Source organism: Mustela lutreola, chromosome 13, assembly GCF_030435805.1.
Source record: "Mustela lutreola isolate mMusLut2 chromosome 13, mMusLut2.pri, whole genome shotgun sequence".
In the NCBI taxonomy this organism is placed as follows: Eukaryota; Metazoa; Chordata; class Mammalia; order Carnivora; family Mustelidae; genus Mustela; species Mustela lutreola.
In genome coordinates, this window is record NC_081302.1 from 60,851,297 (window position 1) to 60,872,724 (window position 21,428).

The 21,428-nt window shown below is 36.7% G+C and overlaps 2 protein-coding genes across 23 annotated transcripts in view; one reads left to right on the forward strand and one right to left on the reverse strand.

The window, feature by feature from the left end:
• Window positions 1-14,880, reverse strand: part of CAB39L (calcium binding protein 39 like) — a 124,887-nt gene extending 110,007 nt beyond the window's left edge. For 3 of the 15 annotated variants that reach the window (XM_059144483.1, XM_059144466.1, XM_059144476.1), the window contains exons 1-2: window positions 14,750-14,880; window positions 2,353-2,428 (exon numbers count right to left, since the gene is read on the reverse strand). The gene's annotated coding sequence lies outside the window, so the exon portion shown is untranslated. Of the gene's footprint in view, window positions 1-2,352; window positions 2,429-3,042; window positions 3,196-14,298; window positions 14,437-14,749 lie in introns of those variants that run through there. The other 12 variants (XM_059144470.1, XM_059144478.1, XM_059144469.1 and 9 more) reach the window with 9 other exon arrangements.
• Window positions 14,480-21,428, forward strand: part of LOC131813915 (histone-lysine N-methyltransferase SETDB2-like) — an 89,952-nt gene continuing 83,003 nt past the window's right edge. For 2 of the 8 annotated variants that reach the window (XM_059144463.1, XM_059144462.1), the window contains exons 1-4: window positions 15,377-15,592; window positions 17,077-17,172; window positions 20,863-20,979; window positions 21,091-21,224. In XM_059144463.1, coding sequence (XP_059000446.1) covers window positions 20,954-20,979; window positions 21,091-21,224 — 160 coding nt within the window. In that variant the 5' untranslated portion in view covers window positions 15,377-15,592; window positions 17,077-17,172; window positions 20,863-20,953. Of the gene's footprint in view, window positions 14,598-14,919; window positions 15,087-15,376; window positions 15,593-17,076; window positions 17,173-20,862; window positions 20,980-21,090; window positions 21,225-21,428 lie in introns of those variants that run through there. The other 6 variants (XM_059144459.1, XM_059144457.1, XM_059144456.1 and 3 more) reach the window with 6 other exon arrangements.

Sequence of the window (21,428 nt, forward strand, 5' to 3'; positions counted from 1 at the left end):
TCTGGGGGAGGGGCCTGTTGTAGTGATTCTCAATTGTCTTTGCCCCAGGCAGAATTGCATCACCCTTACCAGGGGCCGGGCTAAGCAATCCGCTTTGGTTTACTTTCGGGAGCTTTTGTTCCCTGAACACTGTCCGTAGAGTTCCGGAGGATGGGAATGAAAATGGCGGCGTCCCAATCTCCGGCCTGGATGAGCCGAAACCTCAGGGCCCCACTCCTCAGTGCGCCCTCAGAGAAAAGTGCCCAATCACTCCCGTCTCCCTGGCCTCCGGCCATGCTCCGAGCTCACCCAGCCTGCTACCGGTTCAAGGTAACCCCAAGCTGAGAGCTCACTCCTCGGCTCTGTTTCTGTAGTTGGCTTCCCTGGTCTAATATTTGTGAGCCCTGCGACACTCAGACATCCCCGATCCTTCTGTGACCCTGCGGGACCTGGGGCCATGCTGACCCCATGTGGGCTTCACCCCGGTTTAGCCTCTGGAGTGATGTCCCTCAGTGTAGCAGACTTTTACAAGTCCTGATTTTGTGCTCCGTTGCTCCACCGCTTGCCGGGAGCCGGGCCCTCCCCCTGAGATCTATCTTCCCGTGGCTTTAGATTCACTTCTCCACCAGTCCTACCTTTCAGAAAATGGTTGATTTTCTGTTTCTGGAATTGCTGTTCTCTTCGATCTCCCGTTGGATTTGTAGGCGTTTACAATGTTTAGATAAGCTATCTAGCTGATCTCCTGCTACCTGATGTAGTCTCAGCCTGCTACTTCTCCGCCATCTTGGCTCCCCCTCTATGGAGTCTCTTCTTAACTGTGCCTCATGTTCTGGCTTAACTTAATCTTTAAGTTCTGGTATTACAATTTCATTTCTGATATTCTAATTAGTTCTTATTTTAAGGTGCTTTGTCACTTTTAGGTTCTATTACTCTTTATATTTTACTTATTAAACATTATTTATTTTATGTATTGGATATTTCTGATAGCAGAAGTCTCTGTAGATCTGTTTTAGTTGTTTATGGTTTCTGCTGTTTGCTCGTAACATTTTGATTTTATCCCCCTTGGTATCGTCTGTGACTTTTCAAATTTTTTTTTGTACTTTCATTGCTTTTTTAAAAAATTTTTTTAATCAGTATTAAAAAAATATCAATTAGCCAGCATATAGTACATCATAAGTTTCTGATATGGTGTTCAGTGATTCATTAGTTGCATAGAACACCAGTGCTCATCACTACATGTGCCGTCCTTAATACCCACCACACTATTACCCCATCCCCCGACCCCCTCCGTTCGCTAAACAGGAAGAAATCAGAGAGGGAAATCAGAAAGGGAGACAAACCATGTTCTGTGATTTAAAAAAAATGAGTAAGAGTCTATTTGTTATAATTTTAATGATGATCCTTTGACAACTGTGTTGGTAACTCCCTCCACAGAGGATTTTTAATCATTTCGGCCAAGTACCAAAAAGTGTTAGAGATCCAGGTCCATTCTAAATTAAAATTCTCCATTTGTGGGGGACTGTGAAAATTGGTATTCAGGGATCAGGAAAATCATATAAATAAAGGCCTTGAATCCAAGTGAATGTGAGCTGGTAACTAGGAATTAGCAGGAAAGATTTTACTTTATTTTTGTTAAGCTTACTTATATTTTTTTTTAGCAATCTATACACCCAATGCAGAGCTTGAACTCACAACCCTGAGATTAAGAGTTGCATGCTCTTCTGACTGAGCCAGCCATATACCCCAGTAAGACAGATTTTAACACCACCCAGAGCTGTCTGCCTCTCCAAGATGATCTCTGATGAGGCTCCCTACCCTTTGGAGAACCCAAAGAATTTTCCCAGTCCCCATCCCTCTCCCTTCACAAGTTTCTATGCCAGCAGAAAGCCAAGTAGACCTCCCCGCAATTTTCCTTTTTTTTTTTTTTTTTTTAAATAGGTTCATCAATTAGGTTTTTAAAATACTGACTCTAAGGGCACCTGGGTGGCTCAGTGGGTTAAGCCTCTGCCTTCGGCTCACATCATGATCTCAGGGTCCTGGGATCAAGCCCTGCATCAGGCTCTCTGCTCAGCAGGGAGCTTCTCTCTGCCTGCCTCTCTCCTACTTGTGATCTCACTGTCAAATAAATAAATAAATAAATACATAAATAAACTGAATCTAGTGTTTTAGGTATTTGGTGGAGGGAGGGATTCAAGAACTCTTGTCTTTCATACTGTCAAAAATAGAAGTCTATTTAATATTTCTACAATTGCTTTATGAAATTTAAATCAGGATATTATAATAATTCTGATAATTTTATTTTAGTGTGTTAATGTAATCTGTGAGTCTGCCAAGAACATTTATATTCTTGATTGAGTTGTTATATTAGCTTACCTTAGAAGTTGTATGTCATCTGCAAATTTGTTTCAACTTTCTTAGCCTTCACCAAAGTCACTGATCAACACAGCTTCTGACAAAAAGAAAAGCTTCAAAATTAATTTTTAAATTCTTATAATAAATCTAATATATTTCCTTACTGTTATCAGGTACATAGAATTACAAATTAAATTTCCATCATTATCATATATAAATAAGCAAAATTGAAACAGGGAAATCCCTCTACTCCAATTACTTCAAGTGCCAGAACTTTTCGAAAGTAGTGTTGAACTGAATGAAAACATTTTATCATTGGGGAAACCAGTAGTGGTGTGAAGGAGTGGCTTGGGTGAGGGGAGCCCTAGCATCCCCAAAATCTCCATTAGCCCTCATCTTCCACAGGTGGAAACATAAGATATTTAAAGTTATATCTTAAAGGCCAATTTTTATAAAAAGGCTGTGCAAAGCTTAGAAGAGCTTTTAAGTATCATAAAGGGAAGCTTTGAAAGGTGTTTTTTAGCTTTTCACAGCATCATGAAAACCCATGCCTACCAGATTTTTTCTTTTCTGCTTTGCCATACTTTCAGTTTGTGTCTTTCACTAAGTCATCAACGGCAACTTTTACAAAATTTGTATCTCCAACATCAATGTAAGGATATTTGTGTACATGTGTTTACATTTTCCCATCAGAAATAAGAGAAAACTTACACTTCTCTCCTTCAGTGCATTGCTCTTGCATGAAGAAAATATAAAATACTGACTTAGGGTCTGCATAGTTGTGCATTTTCTGAGCAGCAACTACTGCTTTACATAGAACATTTAGCTCCTGATGTTCTTTCTTCTCAATATTTGTTGTATATCCTCCAATAATGTAGTAGAAAAAGCACAGGCTCTGGAATCACATAGATCTGGGTTTAAATCTCAACCTCCCACTCACTAACTGTCTAATCTGAAGCAAATTACTTAACCTCTCTCTCTTAAGAATAAAATATCAGAGTCTCAATGAGTATCTGCAAGAGTCAAATGATACACCTAATGCCTGACTTAGTGCCGTGTAACACGTACTGTTAGGTAGCTGTGCTGTGTATTTTTGTACTTCACTTCCACTTTGCTCAATCTGTCAAAGAACTTTCCAGACTGCATTTTCCTAATTTACAGCCTTGATGAACCTCTGTGGTTTTGTTCAACAATTACTGACATTTTGCAACATCTATTTTTCCCAACAATATGCATAAAATACTTTAAAAATAGCAACATAACATCATACTGTTGAACACCCTGCTAAGAAAATGCAGTCCCAAATCTAGGTTCTAGAATTACAAAAAAGTGTTCCTTTTCTTGTGTAGTTATGACACCAAAATGCTATACAGTTATGTAAACTTGTTTCCATTCCTTTTTAGTTTTTCTTTTTGTTCTACTTTTTAAATTTAACTTTTATTTTTTGGAGTTTTTTTTAAAAAGATTTTATTTATTTATTTGATAGAGAGAGATCACAAGTAGGCAGAGAGGCAGACAGAGAGAGAGGGGGAAGAAGGCTCTCCGATAAGCAGAGATCCTGATGCAGGGATCGATCCCAGGATGAGATCATGACGTCGTGAGCCAAAGGCAGAGGCTTAACCCACTGAGACACCCAGGTGCCCCTAACTTCTGAATATGTAAACATACATGATTCAAAGATCAAACTATATAAATAAACCATAAGAAAAATCTCTTCCATTGTCAGCACCTTTCCCATTCCCTCCTTCTACCTATAGATTACTATATATATTATTCCATGCTTTGGTTTTTTTCCCAGTTCACAATATATTCTGCAGATCATTCAGTGTTGTTGGTGCATGCAGATTTTCCACATTTTCTTTCATGATTTCTGGGGGCAAGAGTGACTTGGAAGAGGAATGGAGATTATTCCATTGCTGGATGTAGTTTAGTTGCCTAGTCCCCTATTAATGAGCATTTAGGTCGTTGTCAGTCTTGTGCTAATGTAAGTATTGCTGCTATGAGTAACTTTTTAGAAATGCCAGTTTATATTTTATGTCAATGTGTCTTTAGAACAGCCTCCTAGAAGTCAGGTGCCTGGTTCAAAACGTTAATGCATATCTAATATTTTTGGATACTACCAAATTCTGTCTCAAGCTTTGGGCTTTTGTATCCCTACCAGCAATTCATCAAGATGCCTCTTTCCCCCATAGTCCACAGAGCACTATTAACGTAATTTTGGATTTTGGTGAGAAAGGCTTGAGTGCAGCTGTAATTTTTAATATAGCTTTAATTTGTATTTCTCTTTGTATGACTTAAGTTAAACATCTTTCGTGTCTATCATCTGCATTTCTTTTTCTGTGAATTCTCATATCATTGGCCCATTTTCTGCTGGGTTGCTGGACATTTGCTTTGACTTCTAGGGTAGTTTCGTTAAGGAGGTGTGATAGAAGTTCAAATATTTCTTCCTACCTTGTCATTTGTCTTTTTGCTTTGCTCATAGCACTTTTCATTATGTAAACTTTTTTAGTATATTGGAATTTATCATGGTTTTAATTTTTTCTGGGATGGAGTCAAAGTGCTAAAATCCTTGACTTAGTTTCACAGACTTTAAATATGCTGTTCCATGGTTGTTCTGTTTTGTATGTTGCTGTTGAGAAATTTATTACTAATGTCTTCTGCCTGGAAGCCCAAAGGAATTTTCCATTATCTTCAATGTCCAATAGTTTTACTAAGATATGACTTGGATTGGACCATCCTAGAATAGTTTTTACATTACACAAAGAGACTTTACGAAGTGTAGATTTGAGTCTTCTGTTACTTTCAGAATGTTTTCATAGATTGAAGTTTAAATATTAGCTCTGCTATTGTTTTTCTCTTCTTAGGAACTCTTTTACATATTGTTTGTATCATTGAATTTTTCTCTTTTTACCTTTCTTTAATTTCCATTCTCTTGGCCATCTTTAAGTCTTTCCTCAATATCTCTTACATTTAGTAAATCTATTCTCTCTTAGGTATCTTGGATGTTAGCTTCATTTTGAAAGACAATTTTTTTTCTCATTTACTTCCTGAGTTCAGTAAATCTACTTCTCATATCTTCCTTTTGTTGTCCATTTATTTTGGAGTTCTGAATTTGTATTTGAGAACTTATTTCTGCAAATGCTTGTTCAAGGATATTTAATTCAGGTAGGAGTATTATGCTGTGGTTTTCTTTAGCTCTGTAGTTTAATTTTAATTCTTATTTTACGTTTTCTACTTACAGTAATTTTTTTTTTAAGATTCTGTTTGTTCATTTGTGAGATAGAACAAGCATTGGGGAAGGGCAGAGGGTGAGGGAGAGAGAGAGAGAAAGAAAGAAGCTGATTCCTTGCTGATCAGGAGGACACAGGGCTTGATCCCAGGACCAGGAAATCACAACCTGAGTTGAAGGCAGACCCTAAACTGACTGAGCCACTCAGGTGCCCCTACTTATATTAATTTTACATGAATGAATGTTGTGTACCAGAATTTACTCATTTTAAAGTGTTTTAATTTTCCTAAACCAGATAACAATAGCATATAGACAGGAGTGAGGGAGTTGGAGAAATTACTGGATTTTTTTGTTCAACAGCTCCTTCTATTGGTTTAATACAATGCAGTTTTTTAAATCAATGATTTCTTTTGGGGTGAGAGTGGTTGATGTATCTTTTATTCTTTTTCAGCAAGATCACTGATTTCTACCATCTTTTCTTCCTCTTACCACCAAGCCTCCAGGTAAATGGTGTCTCTTCAAAAAGTCATCCTCTTATCTCAAAAGCAATACCCCTTCTCAGACTGCTGTTTGGTCCCATGCAATTTCAAGTGCCTTCTACCTAATATGTCTCAAACATCTTAGTATCTTCCTCCTTAGGATGGGGCTTTCACTTTCTGGAGTTACTTTATTTGCATTCTACTGACTCTATGTCCCGCTCCCCTCTCCTGTTTTAAGTCTCAACCTTACTTGCCACTTTAGCATGGGTTTCAGAGCTCACTCTATGCATTTCAGTGTTTACTTCTCTCATACCCATAATTTGCAATTATATTAGTTAGGCAAGGATGGTGGTGGTTTAATTTACTCTCTTTATGGATCTGTATGGTTTTTTCAAAGACTGTATGGTAAGATCTGCATTTAGACAGTTACCATAGTCCTATGGACACCTGAAGTCAGGTTTTTTAGTTATTTGTTATTTGAAAAATTATTTTCTAGCTTTACTGCATGGGATCAAAAATTTGACTTTTTATTTTTTGGAACTAAATTGTTCTTTATGGTCTAATATAGAACAGATTTTTTTTTTTTAAAGATTATATTTGTTTATTTGAGAGAGAGAGAGAGATCACAAGCAGACAGAGATGCAGGCAGAGAAAGGGAGAAGCAGGCTCCCTGCTGAGCAGAGAGCCCGATGTGGGGCTTTATCCCAGGACCCTAAGATCATGACCTGAGCTGAAGGCGGAGGCTTTAACCCACTGAGGCACCCGAGTGCCTCTAGAACAGATTATTTATCTATCTATTTATTTATTTATTTTTAAAGATTTTATTTATTTATTTATTTGACAGAAAGATCACAAGTAGGCAGAGAGGCAGGCAGAGAGAGGGAGGGTAGAAAGCTCCCTGCTGAGCAGAGAGCCTATTACGGGGCTCAAACCCAGGACCCTGAGATCATGACCTGAGCCAAAGGCAGAGGCTTAACCCATTGAGCCACCCAGGCACCCCTAGAACAGATTTTTTAAACTGTCCCCTGTGCAATTAGAAAGATGTATTCTCTATTACTGGACTCAAACTTTGATATAAATCTGGATCTACCTTACAATATACTTAATGGTACTTATTTTGAGAGAGGTATGTTAAAGTCCTCCGTTAGCCAGTTTCTATTTCTCCTCACATCCCTTGTAGTTTTTACTTCATGAAAGCTGTTAAGGTGTTGTTTAGTAAATAGACATTCTGAAAAAATCCGCATTTTGAATACAGCTCTTTGTTTATAAAATATCCTTTATTTTAATGCTTCTTGAACTAAATGCTGCCTTGTCTGATATAGAAATGATAAACCTGTTTTAAAATTTGCATTTATCTGATATATTTTAATTTCCCTTATTTTAAATTGTTCATTCATTAATTCCTTTTATTATTAATTTTTATAGCTCTACCTTTTGTATACAGCAACTGAAAATCTTTTTCTTTAAGTTGAGCCCATATATTTACTAATACATCTGATATTTAGGGTGTTATTGGTAACTTTTCATGTTTTACACATTTTGTGTACTTTACACACAAACACATACAGAAACTGTGTGGTCTGTTTGCTCTTTTTAAAGAACATATTTTAGTATTTAGGAAACTTTTGTGTATTTTATTCTTGGGGTTAAGTCTGTAGTAATATCTTTATATTATACTCATCATTCTCATCCCTTTTTTAAAGATACTATTAGTTCCCTGCTATTAGCAGTAACAAAATTATCAATTTCTTCTACCTTTCCTTCTCCCCCACCATCTATAGTTTTGATTACTGTATTATTTTTATCAGTGTTTTATACATCTAAGCAGGTATATATACTTATGTTTAAGTATATATAAGAATAAATAAGTTATATACATATAAGTTTATATATATAACATATATAAGTTTATATATATAAGAGTATATATATAAATATATATATAAACATATATGTAAGTTTATACATATATTCTTATATATATATGTATATACTTCCTGTGTTTATATTTTTCTCGCACCTAATTCCAATAGGCAATTATTTTAAAATTATTTAAAAACTATTTTATTTACTCTCCCCTTTCTCTCCCATTTTTTGGTAGGTTACATTATTTCTACATTGTCAGACTATTCACATTATCAGTCTATCACCATAATTCCCATCTTTTAAAGCCTTCGCCCTACATAAAATATAGTCAATGCTTACCACCTGACTTGATGCTGAAGTTTCTCCAATCACTGCTTGGTTGTCTGAAATTTGTTCTCTAGAATATTCTTAGGAAGGATTCATAGGAACAACATTGTTTCATGTTTTTAAATGTTTGCTGATGTCCTGACATCTTGAAAAATAGTTTTGTGAGACATGAAATATTTATTTCCTTGGATATTTTAAAAAAATGTTTTGCTCTTATCTGCCATAAAATGTTGCTGCTAAAACCAATTTTTAAATCCAATTTTATTTTTCTTTCCAAGTGGACATTGTTTCCATGGAAGCAAGAAAAAGAAATTTTTTTCCCCGTATTTTTAAAATCTAACAATTCTACAAGAATACATCTTAAGTGTTAGCTGTTCTGGGTTGAATTCCCCAGATTCACAGTATGCCTTTCAATATACATAAACATTATTAGTGTTAAGTGCTCTTCAATTCTAATAGTTCTTTGTGCCATTACTGCAGTTTATATATTTTTTATTGTGGTTAAAAAAAAAACAACAACATAAAATCTGCCATTTTAACCATTTTAAATTCAAGTATACAACCAAACGGCATAAAGTACATGCAAATGTTATGTAACCAGCACCATCGTGCTTTGGTTTACATTTGGGCAATTCCTTATAAATACATTTTAGCTCTCTTTGCCTATCTTGTCACTTTCTCTTTACTCCTTTAAAATGTTTGATTTTTTTCAATTTTCTCCTTTCTATTCTGTTTCACTTACTGCTTTCTGGGATGTATGGTCACTCTTGTTTTCTTTCTCACTTCATCATTATTTTAAAATATTTTTCAGAGGCCCAGGGTCCTGGGATCGAGCCCCACATCTCTGCTCAGTGGGGAGCCTGCTCCCCCGCCCCCACCTGCCTCTCTGCCTACTTGTGATCTCTTGTCTGTCAAATAAATAAATAAAATCTTTTTAAAAAATAAAAATAAAAATATTTTATTCTCCTCCTTCTTGAATTGTCAGCTCTCACTTCAATCCCCATACAACCTAGTCATCTCATTTCTGAGCTCCTTTTATTTCTGATTTGTGTGGTTCTTTCAAGGGTGTCATCTTTTCCTTAATTTCTCTTCACTTATTTTTAAATATTTAGATTACCATTTTCATCAGCTTTATGGTCATATTTTTTCTGGTGTGTTTTCACTATATAATATAATTTATGGCTCATTTTTATTTTATTTTTTCCTTACAACAACTTAGTATGTAGTTCTAACATAGGTCATTTTCTATCCTACCAGGAAGAGATTTGTTTTGTTTTACATTGCATGGATCCCAGTTATTTTTATTTTTTAAGATTTTATTTATTATATGACAGACAGAGATCACAAGTAGGCAGAGAGGCAGGCAGAGAGAGAGATGGGGAAGCAGGCTCCGTGATGAGCAGAAAGCTTGATGCGGGACTCGATCCTAGCACCCTGGGATCATGACCTGAGCCGAAGGCAGAGGCTTTAACCCACCAGGCCACCCAGGCGCCCCGGATCCCAGTTTTTAAATACCTATTCCCCAATTAAGAGACAGCTGGGTTGTTTCCAGGTTTTGGTGATTACAAATACAGATGCTCTAAATATCTGCAGAGAAGTGATTTTAGGTTTAATTTCACTTTTCATGAGAAAATCATGTAATAGTCTTTGGGGATATGCAAATTAAAACCATAATGAAATGCCATTACATATCCCATATAATGGCAAAAACTAAACCAAACAAATACAATTACTGGTGCCAATTGCTGGCAAGGAAGAGAAGCTAATGGAGCTCTCTTTTCGTAAATGTCAACAGAGGAGTGGGATTACTAAATCACATATAAAAGGTATGCTTAATTTTATAAAAAAAACTGTGAAACTGTTTCCAAATGGCTGTGGTATTTGCATTCCCATCAGCAAGATTTGAATCCTGTTGCTTCGCATCCTGGCCAGTCCTTGCTATTTTTTTCTTCTTTCCTCCCTTCCTTTTTTCCTTGGAGGATGAGGGGGCATTCTAAGAGGTTGCATAATAGTATCTCATTTCATTTCCTCAATTGCTATTCTATACTTTTTCTCACTTAACACAAAATGGTGACCTTTTTCCATTGTCATTAAATAGCCTCTATTCACTAAACAGCTTTTGGAAATATTCCTTTTTAACAGGCTGAAATATATCTATCACGATGGATGTATAATAATTTATAAAAACCATTCTTCTACAATTGGTTATTTTTTTTAATCTCCAATTACTTCCAAGTAAAAAATCATACTGTGATCATAAAGGTTTGACTCCATCTCCATTGCCATAGAAGTTTCCTTACGAAGGGTCAGAGATTATGCACAGTTTTGTCTTGATGCATTCTGACAAACTGCTTATTTAAATGTTTATTTTTTTAACTACATGTTAAATATTTTCCATGTAAATCATTTGTGTTTGTTCTTTTGTGATCATGAGCTCATGTCCTTTGCTCATATTCTGTCAGGGTACTGACGTTCTTATTATTTTTTTTTTTAAGAGATGAATACACTCTCCAAAGGTATAGATACTGCTTTACATGTAAAGCAAGCTAGGCCCACCACTGGCCTCCCCATCCTATTCTTTATCCTATTTGTAATATGAAATATATTTCAAATGAGCAAACATATGTCCAATACCAACTGCATGCAAACTTGTTCATGACTCAGGAAGGAGTCTTGCCTCCATGGAATTATTTTATTTGCCATAGCCAGCGAGAAACAAAGTAATATAAGATATGCTTAAATGAAGAATCTGAGTATATGGCAAGAGGTTGTGATTAGATTAAACCTATCTATACTCCGAAGAGAAGGTAAGCTAGGCATTAATTACTTTCAAAGATAACTGTGGGCAGTGAGAACCATTAGAAAGAGAAAAGGAAAGTACAAAGCAGTCCCTAGATCTGCAAATGATGTAAGCCACAATAGAAGCATTTGAGGGTCACAAGCTACACACCCTACTCCTCCAAAATCTAACTGTAGGAACCTAACAGAGTCATCAAAAGTTCACAATAATCTCATAGAAATGAAATTGTTACTTAATTTTGGGGGATAATATAATTTAAAAAAAATTAAGGTAGAGAATAAGATCCTACTCCTACCACCCCTTGCCAAGATTCTGTGCTTCCTACCTTGATGCGTTTTAGCCTTTAACTTAAGCACAAGGCATAAAATGGCAGGAAGTGAAGCAGCCATCTTGGTCCACAACATGAAGCTGCATGATGAGGTAGCAGAGTAACAAATTAGGAGCTTGGGGGGCCTCTGACAACTTTTTGCAGCAAAGCTACGTGATCAGCTCAAATTTTTACTTAGTTTAGACATTTTTTATTTTATTAAAAAATTGGCGGGGGGCATGGAGCACCTGGTTGGCACAGTCGGTTAAGAGTCCAACTCTTGGTTTCAGCTTGGGTCATGATCTTGGGGTCTTGAGATCAAGCCCTGCATCTGGCTCCACACTCTGCATGGATTCTGCTTCGGATTTTTTCTTATTCTCCCTCTGACCCTCCCGCTTGTGTTCTCTCGCTCTAAAAAATAAATCTAAAAAAAGATTGGGGGGGGCACAATTATTTTTTAGGTTGTCACAGTAGCCAAACCTGTACCTTAACTAGTACAAATTCCAAGTTGAGAAGTAGGGGATTTGTCAATAATACATAAAATATTAAGAAAAGGGGGCCTAAATTAGGCAGCAGCAATGACTGTAGAAAAATGAGAAGCAAAGCCATTTTGGAGGTTGAAGCTACAGATTATACAGTTAGGTCACAGGGAGAGGTAAGAATTTGAAGTTTTAAATCAGAGCCATTCAGAAGATACCTATACCATCAATCATGATAGGAACCTTAAATAGAGTTGCATACAAATTGAGTAGATCTAACTGCCCCAAAGGCTGTGAGAAATGAGTGTTAAGTGCTTAAAAGAGCATAACTTGAATAGAATCAGGACTTATTTGCACAAAAATTATAGTTTAAGTGGCAAGAGCAAATGAGCTATTACAAAGGGAGAAGTCATCATAAGGGGAAAATTGTAGTGTTTCAATTCTGTCATTTAAAAACAGCTACATAAAAAAAAAATAAAAAAATAAAAAAGATAAAAACAGCTACATATATAATACTTCAAACATTTTCTCTTTAAGGGAAATAATCTGAATGTCCCACGTGTTTATCTCACAAGCATTTTCTGTAGATAAAGAGACATTCTCATGACTCAGGCAATCAATTTCATCGATTAACGAAACACCACAAACTGCAATGGTAATTTTCACCTCCATGGTTTTAAATCATTTATTTTTAGTTGCATTATTTAATTTATCCCCTAAAATCTTCACTAATAAAATCATTTATATCTTTAAAATATCAAATACAAGAACTGCAAACAGGTTGAGAGCATTTTTATTGATTTTTTTTATGAAAGTAAGTAATTTTAATCTATATTCAGCCACAAAAATTCATTTCAAAGGTGTTATCAAATGTTTTCCAATTAAACAGCATGCATCAATTGATAATGGGGAAAAAAATCTAAACTTGTATACATTATGAGACTGCAATGAAAAATAATCCTTACCACACCAATATAAGTTAAATCATTTTTACTTAAAGTCATTTAACACTGTTCATACGAAAGTATTATTTTAAGAAACCTCTAAGGATCCTCAGCTTATATATTATAAAATTCAGAGATTTGTATTCTTCAAAGAAAAATATCATACTTACCTAACTTATTATTTAAAAATTACTTACTTAAAATTACAGAACATATTTATGCAATATAAACTTAAAGTTGGCAGTATTTTGACTTTAAGCAGTGTTAAAAATAAACTAGAAAAACAATACATCTTTTTCTTCAGAAGAGAGCTAAGGAAGGCACTGACAAGTTTGATACTCATTTCTAGAAACTTTCAAGAAAAAATGGCAAACAGAGCATTATTACTTTAGGGCTCACCTTCATTATCTAAATTTCAGTGTATTACGATTTCATAAAAAGACCTCACAAAAAAGGACTATGAACTTAGCCATAATAATATTTGTATGTATAAATTGGAAGCAATAAATTTAGTTCAAGAAAATTAAAGTCAAGTTTTCTAGAAAGCAGGTTAAATTCGTTTTCAGTTGGGCAAAAAAGAAACGTATATCCACACTTTCCAATTATCATATTGTTTTATTTATTCATTCAACAATTATACTTCTGAACACATGCCAGGCATTATTACATGAGAATACTATGCAGAAGTTTCAGCGAACATTTACTGAGCTGCTCTTATAGCCACTGATCCCTTACTTTATGATAGCCACATGCACCTTACCATCCACTAAATTACTAACACTTGAACTCTTGCAACTTAGGCCTTACAAAACTCGTGATTTAAGAAGCAAATTTTTAAAAGAAAATTAAATTTTAATCATTCAATTACTGCTGTTTTTGATATTCCTGCCACAAAACACACGGTACTCTTGACGAGGCTGAGCCACCATTGGGTAACCAACTGAAAACTTAAGTATTTTTGTTTTCGTCTAATGCGTGTCAAAACAGCTAACCACAAAATACTAGTTTTTTTTATCAGCTAGGTTTCCATATCCGGTCATTTTTCCTTCCAAATGAAAGAATGTGTGCAGTCTACTTCGATTCAAAACAAAAACCGAAATGGAGGAAAAGGAAGTAATTCCTTTCTTCCTCCTACCTCAAAAAGAGCTCAGAAAATACCTTCCCTTACACACGCCTCCCCTGACGAAGCAACAGAGCAAGTCAAGGCAGACCTAGAAAATTCCGAAATTGAAGGAGCAGGAGGCTGGCTGAGGACAAAGCAAAGGAAATCTTCCAACAGATCCTAACCAGAGAAACAAAGATTTGCCAAAAGTCTTCCTTCACTTACAGTTTCTAAAAAGACCACCAATTAGTAGATTTTTAAAAAACCACTGCAGGAATGCTCGCTGCATATTAATAAACCTGCCCAAACGCAGAACCAGATGCCCACAATTATCAAAGGATGACCTTAGTCAGAGGGTTAACTGTCGAGAAGAGCCAACACTTGAGCAGTCACTCCCTCGCAAACGACAGAACATGAAGACGTCTCTTTCTAACCTGAGGATAGTGGTGAGGCATCGCCCTCTCTCCCCTTCCATTAATGACCAGCCTTGTTCCTTTCTGAATGATGCAGTCCATCAGACAACCTCTTTAGGAGGGGTGATGGTCAATCTTCCGACACAAAGATTATGGGAGTAACTCTCTGGAACCAAAGGAATCAGCGTTAAGGCATCAGAGCCCCCAACAAGCCCTCCACAATGACCAACTAACCAAAGCCTGGGATCCCCACCACCACCATTCATCATCACTCTCTCGAGACAGGGCTGATTCACACCAAGAAGACCTCTCCCTTTCAGGTAAGTGAGAAGGCACCAGGTGTCTGCCCTCAGATCCCCCTTCTCCTCCACTGCTCTCTCAGGACCCCTCCACACCTGGAGCCACTAAGTAAGCTTTCAACCGCCGAGAAGCCCAGTCCTAGCCACACACAAGATGGCAGCGGAACACCTACCAGAGGAAACAGCTGCGCCACCACTCCTGCAATGCCGGCCTCTCGACTGCGAGTATCCCCATTGGCCCCGCCAGAGAGCGCGAGACAAGCCGAGAGCTCTGGCAGCCAATCGGAAGGCGGCGCAATTGGGCGCCGCCGCGCTGCCGGGGATACGCGCGCAGAGCCTCTTGAGGCGTGGACCCAGTCGGGTGTCCAACCAATGGGCTCTTGGCCAAGTAGTGGGAGCTCTGGGTGTCCGGCTCCTCCCATTTAGGATTAGCGTTACGTAGGCCTGGGCGTTGGGGATTGGGCGGCCCTCCTTCCCCGCCTGAGGCGAGGCGGGACAGTTGTTGCTGAGGTGAGGTCTGGTAAATGGTGAAGTACTTCCTGGCCTGGGGGGCATCTGGGACCTTGGGGTCTCGGTGGCGTGGAGTCGGAAAGGAACCCGACCCGCGGGGAAACCCAGCCTTACCAACGGAACGGGCCTGGCGCAGCCCTCAGGTGTGGCGGGCGGCGTGGAAAAAGCAGTGGTTAGTGGAGCGGAGGCACGGCCTTGGGTGGCCCCCTGACAGCTCCTTCGGTCCAGGAGCTGGGGCCGCGGCGGAGCCCTCGGCTGCGTGGACCCCAGCCCTTGCAACCTCCCTTTTCCTTTTAGCCACCTGCAGTCCCAGGCTGTAGCAGGGACCGTGGGCGTTCTGAGTTCTCAACCCCCGTTTCATTTTCTGTCTCCGGGTGCATACCTTAATGTGAGGTGATTCCTAAGCAGCTGGGAACCTGAGGCTGTAAAAGGGGCTGCAGGAAATGGACTGCAGTGTAAAATCCAGAAGCAGAACTGGAAGGTTTAACCACTGACCCATTTCACAGGTAAGACTTGACACGAGTCCTCGATAAGTAGAATCATTTGTCCAAGATCACGGAATTGAGATTAGATCCGAAAGGCACCTGACTCTGATTAACCACAACCCCATAAGTAATTAGAATAAGGAACAGTGTGTAATGAACTGAGTATTTCAACATGTGGAAACCTGCAATGAGTTCTGCATGAGGGAAACAGAAAGGGAACTTCGAAAAGGTTGAGTGGAATAACCAAAAAACGGACTCTGAAATCATCCTGCCTGGTTCCTTATTTTTTGTCACTGCCACTTACAGTGTGACACGCCTTAGCTTCCTCTTTAGAAAAAACAGACATGCTAATTTTCTCATGATCGTTATGCAGTTCAGTAAGAGTAAGTGAAGTACTTAGAAGTGTGCCTGACACATGGTTTCTACTCAATAAATGTTCATTACTCTCATCGTAGTTAGAACCTGAGAAATAGAGAAGAAATGTTCAGTTTCATAAAAAGCCTGTTCTTTAAAACAAAGCAACCAGAAATTGAGGTGAAACAAACCTTCCGCTTTTCTCCAAAATGAAAAAGTGAGAAGGGGGAAAATATGACCAAATTAAAAAACCCCGGTTTCACTCCAAAATACTAAACCAGGTGTCTCTGGATGATGAGATTTTGAGTAATTTAGCCCCTCTTCTTTTTGCTTTACTCTATTTTGCAAATTTTCTTTAGTACACGTTTTACTGTTCAGTTATTTTTAAAATTTCAGAAGATATGAACAACATTGGTGAGATTTTTCTTCAAAAAGCTATTAGTAGGGGCACCTGGGTGGCTCAGTGGGTTAAAGCCGCTGCCTTTGGCTCAGGTCGTGATCCCAGAGTCCTGGGATTGAGCTCTCTGCTCGGTGGGGAGCCTGCTTCCCCCTCTCTCTCTCTCTGCCTGCCTCTCTGCCTACTTGTGATCTCTCTGTCAAATAAAATAAAATAAAATAAAAGCTATTAGTATGCATGTGTGCTGTAGGTGAAATTGGTAGAAATTGGTAGAACCATTCTAGAAAGGAGTTTGGCAGTCTGTTTCAAAAGCCTTTAAAATGGACAATCCTTTTTTGAAAATTATATACTTAAATTTTAAATTAAGTGCGCTATTACATTCTTTTTACAAAATTAGATCCTTACAGGTAGCACAGTCTACAACCCCTGAATTACCCCTTGCTTCCCCAGCCCCCTGTTAAGGAGTTTGGTGCAAAACCTTTAAGTCTTTTTTTATGCTTCTGTATTCTCAATGGGTTCCTATATGCATTTGTAACTTTAAAAAATGTTGATACTATCATACTATATCATGTTCTAACTTTATTCATTTGATAGTGTTTTGAAGTGTATACCTGTTATAGCTTATTATGTATTTATGGCTCATTTTTTATACCTGCTGGATAGTGTTCCAGTATATGGTTGAATTGTTAATGTAAAATATTTATTTTTGTCTCTTTTATTGGTTTTTATATTTAAATTCTATCTTGTTTGATAGGTACTATATAGCACATTTTATTTGCCATTCTCTTTTTGATGGACATTCGTTGTTCCCAGTTTTTCAACTTATAGACAATGCTGCAGGTAAATTCTGGTATGTATTTTCTTGTGCACGTGTTTTTCTCAAGGATATATATATATATGCCTAAAAATGGGATTGCTTGGTTTTAAGTTACGAACACTATTTTTTTTTTTTTTTAAGATTTACTCATTTCTCTTAAGATAGAGAGAGCACTAGTGGGAGAGGGAAAGGGAGAAAGAGACTCTCAAGTGGACACCCTGTTGAGCAGGGAGCCTGATAAGGGGCTTGAACTCACAACCCTAAGATCATGACTTGAGCTGAAATCAAGAGTCAGTTTCCTTAACTAACTGACTGAGCCACCCAGGTGCCCCAAAGTTACGAACATTTGTAATTTTAATTGGTCTTGCCGAATTTGCCTCCAAAATACTACACTAATTTAAACATCCCCAAAATAATTTTGAGACTTCCAGTTTTCCTACACTGTAGACCAACACAAGATATTGGCTGCTTTTTGTCCATCTGATAGATCAAATCATTTGTCATTTTAAAAAAAAATTTTCATTCTCTGATTACTAGTAGGGATGCAGTATCTAGTCATATGTTTATTAATTTATAATTTATGTAAATTTCTATAATTTCTTTTAAAAATTACCGATTTTTCTGTTGGATCATCTTTTTCTTAATGGTTTAAAGTTTTATGTACACTGGATACTGCATGTCCTGTATAATTTTTAAAAATTTTTTCAGTGTCAGGGTGCCTGGGTAGCTCAGTCAGTTAAGCATATGACTCTTGATTTCAGCTCAGGTCATAATCTCAGGGTCATGAGATTGAGCCCCACTTCTGACTCTGCACCGAGTGATGAACCTGCTGCACCATCCCACTAACCCAAAGTTCACAAGCTCTATTTCTCTTAGCTCTTTGCTTGGCTTTTAACTTTATCATGTTTTTGTTTATTCTACAGATAGATACTGCTTTTTTTTTTTTTTTTTAAGTCTTTAGCTGTTTCTTTTATTTTACTGCATTTCTCTTAAGACTTCCAGTATAATACTGAATAAGAGCAGTGGTGGCAAGTGTCCTCATCTCTGTGCCTGACTTTAATGAAAATGCGTCTGATGTGTTATTATATATGAGTTTTAGTAGAGAGTTTATTAGGTTAAAGAGGTGATCTTTTCTTCCTAGTTTGTTAAGGTTCTCTCATCTCCCAGCCTCCAGAATAGTTGCTGACTTTTATTGAATTGTTTTATTTACTGCATCTGAAATTACGGTTTTCCATTTATATGTTAATGTAGGAATTTACATTGATTAACTTTCCAATATTAAATTTTGGGGATATTCCCAGGATAAATTGTGTTTTAGTAATATACTTTTACTCTACAGCATATTTTACTTAGTATTTTTGTACAGAAGTGCTTTTGGCCTTGAGTTTCTTCTCTTACATGTCATGGTTATACTAATCTAAGAAAAATATTGAGTGGCTCCCATTATTTTTCCTGACCTGGAACAGTTCATGTATGATAGAATTTATCTGTTCCTTGAAAGTTTTGTAGAATTCATCTATAAAACTGTTATAATAGGAGTGAGGTGGGGATATGTGGCATGTAGCTTTCCTAAGATCTTGTTTAAACTTTTTTTTTTATACTTTTGCCTCTAATTGGGATTTCTACTTCTTGAGCCTATTTGATATTAAGTCAGAAATTTCAATTAGATATTCATGTGAATTGTTCTATTATTGTAAAATATTTCTCTCTTTTATTGGTTTTCATATTAAATTCTATTTGATATGAACATTTCTTATATTTGCTGGTATGTCATTTTCTACATACTGTTATTTCAACCTTTTGTTGACATTTTGTGTGATTTAAGTAGGCCTCTTATTTTAAAATATAGCTAGGTTTTGCTTGCAATCCATTTTGAGAGCCCTTTAATAAGTTAGATTAACACATCACCTTTTTTGTGATTATTAACAGTTTGGTTTTTTTCTTATCTAATTTACCATGCTTTTCTTTGTATCTTTTATTCATTTATTTCTAGAAAGATTTTATTTATTTATTTATTTGACAGAGAGAATGACCACATATAGGCAGAGAGGCAGGCAGAGAGAGAGAGAGAGAGGGAGGGAAGCAAGCTCCCTGCTAAGCAGAGAGCCTGATTTGGGGCTGGATCCCAGGACCCTGAGATCATGACCTGAGCTGAAAGCAGAGACTTAAATTAACCCACTGAGCCACCCAGGTGCCCCTCTTTGTATCTTTTATATCTTATTTTTCCATTCCTTTTTTTAATTGAGGTTGGCCCCAAATTTTCTTTGTTCTCCTTGTTTTTTTTTTTAAATACATTACCAGTGCATTTTCAACATAGTTCTTAAATTTATGTTTCCTAACAAGATCTAAATTTGATTAGTATTGATATCCTCCATATGAAGGACTTGACAGTGCTTCTACTTTACTTTCTTTAATCTTGCAGTAATCCCCTTCTGTACCCATTCTATAAAAGAACATAATTTTCCATGATTCTATCATTTTGTTTCACTTGGTATTAAAACCCATTTTTAATCTGTCTTTAGCATTAATGTGTTTTAGCCATTTGCTCATTTTTGCTTCTTATACCTCAGAACTTCCATATATGTTAGTTTTTTTCATGAAGTTTGGGTACTACTTTATCTCTTTCAGAGAGTCCCTAAATGCCTTTTTGAATATGTCTAAAATTCTCTTTTTTTTAACCTTCACTTTTCAAAGATAGCTTGGCTGGAAGGCATTCTGGGGTCTGACTTACTTTGCCTTAACTTACTACATCTGGGATTGGGAGGGAGACAAACCATAAATGACTTTTAATCTCACAAAACAAACTGAGGGTTGCTGGGGGGAGGGGGGTTGGGAGAAGGGGGGTGGGATTATGGACATTGGGGAGGGTATGTGCTTTGGTGAGTGCTGTGAAGTGTGTAAACCTGGCGATTCACAGACCTGTACCCCTGGGAATAAAAATATATGTTTATAAAAAATTAAAAATTTAAAATTAAAAAAAAAAACTTACTACATCTGGCATTTCTTTTTTTTTTTTTTAAAGATTTATTTATTTGATAGAGAGAGATCACGAGTAGACAGAGAGGCAGGCAGAGAGAGAGAGGGAGAGAAGCAGGCTCCCTGCTGAGCAGAGAGCCCGATGCAGGACTCGATCCCAGGACCCTGAGATCATGACCTGAGCCGAAGGCAGCGGCTTAACCCACTGAGCCACCCAGGCGCCCCTACATCTGGCATTTCTGATAAGAAGTCTGATTACCAGTCTGACAAGAATGTCTTTTAGATAGTCTAGATTTTCTGGAAACTTCTAAGACTTTCTCTTTGTTTTTGATATTCTAAAGTTGTATTTTATCTTGCTTGGTACCCAGTGAATCCTTAGTTGGCTTATGTGTTTTTCAGTTTTGAGAAATTCTTGGTCATTATTGCCTTTTCTTCCTTCATTTGAGGTAGTGTTACTATCCCCATTTTAAAGTTTTCATCAAGTATTTATAAGAAATAAGAAAACTTTTAAAATATTTATAAAATGGGGATAGTTTATGTGAATTAACAATATTTTAAATACGGGTGATTCTTAATTTCTCTGTAATTTCCTAATTTTGATATTTTACATATTTTTTCATTTAATAATTATTCTTGTTTCTGTAATAGTTTATACTATTTTAAAAGAGCTATTGTTAGAACAGTCTTTTTTTCTTATATGTTTTATTATTTGCATATATGTGCCAATCTTTATTATTTTCTTTACAGAATGTCTCATGCATCCATGGACCAAAAGATGGAGTTGGTTTTTATTTTTAAAAATAGATTATCAGTGATATGATATGACTGTAAATACTCGATGAAGTTGCATGGACTCATCATCAGGTTGGACTAGTGGTTACTTCTAAAAGTTTCTTCAACTACAGTTACTATTTGAAAATTCAGGCATGCAAGAACATTAGGTTTGGAGTGGCATAATGATGTATTTTCTCTAAGGACTGCAAATTTCATAGAGACCATAGTTGGATTCCAGTTATATTCTTCAATCAAAGTGATTCAATCCTTTGATAAAGTTAATTTTGAAGAGTTTTATGTTTATGAACGACGCCAAAAGATGGGAGAAAAAAATGGTAGGTTTGGAAACCATTGTTAAATATTATATTTAAAAGTGTATAGACTACGTAATGAAGCTGCAGTATGATTTTCAAGGTTTTTTACTGCAAATGACTTTTCTACATTTGAAGGAATTTAGGATATATATTTTCATGTAGCCAGCAATTTTGACAGTCTGTATAATTAATTGTGTCTGTAAGACTAAGTCATTTCTTTAATAT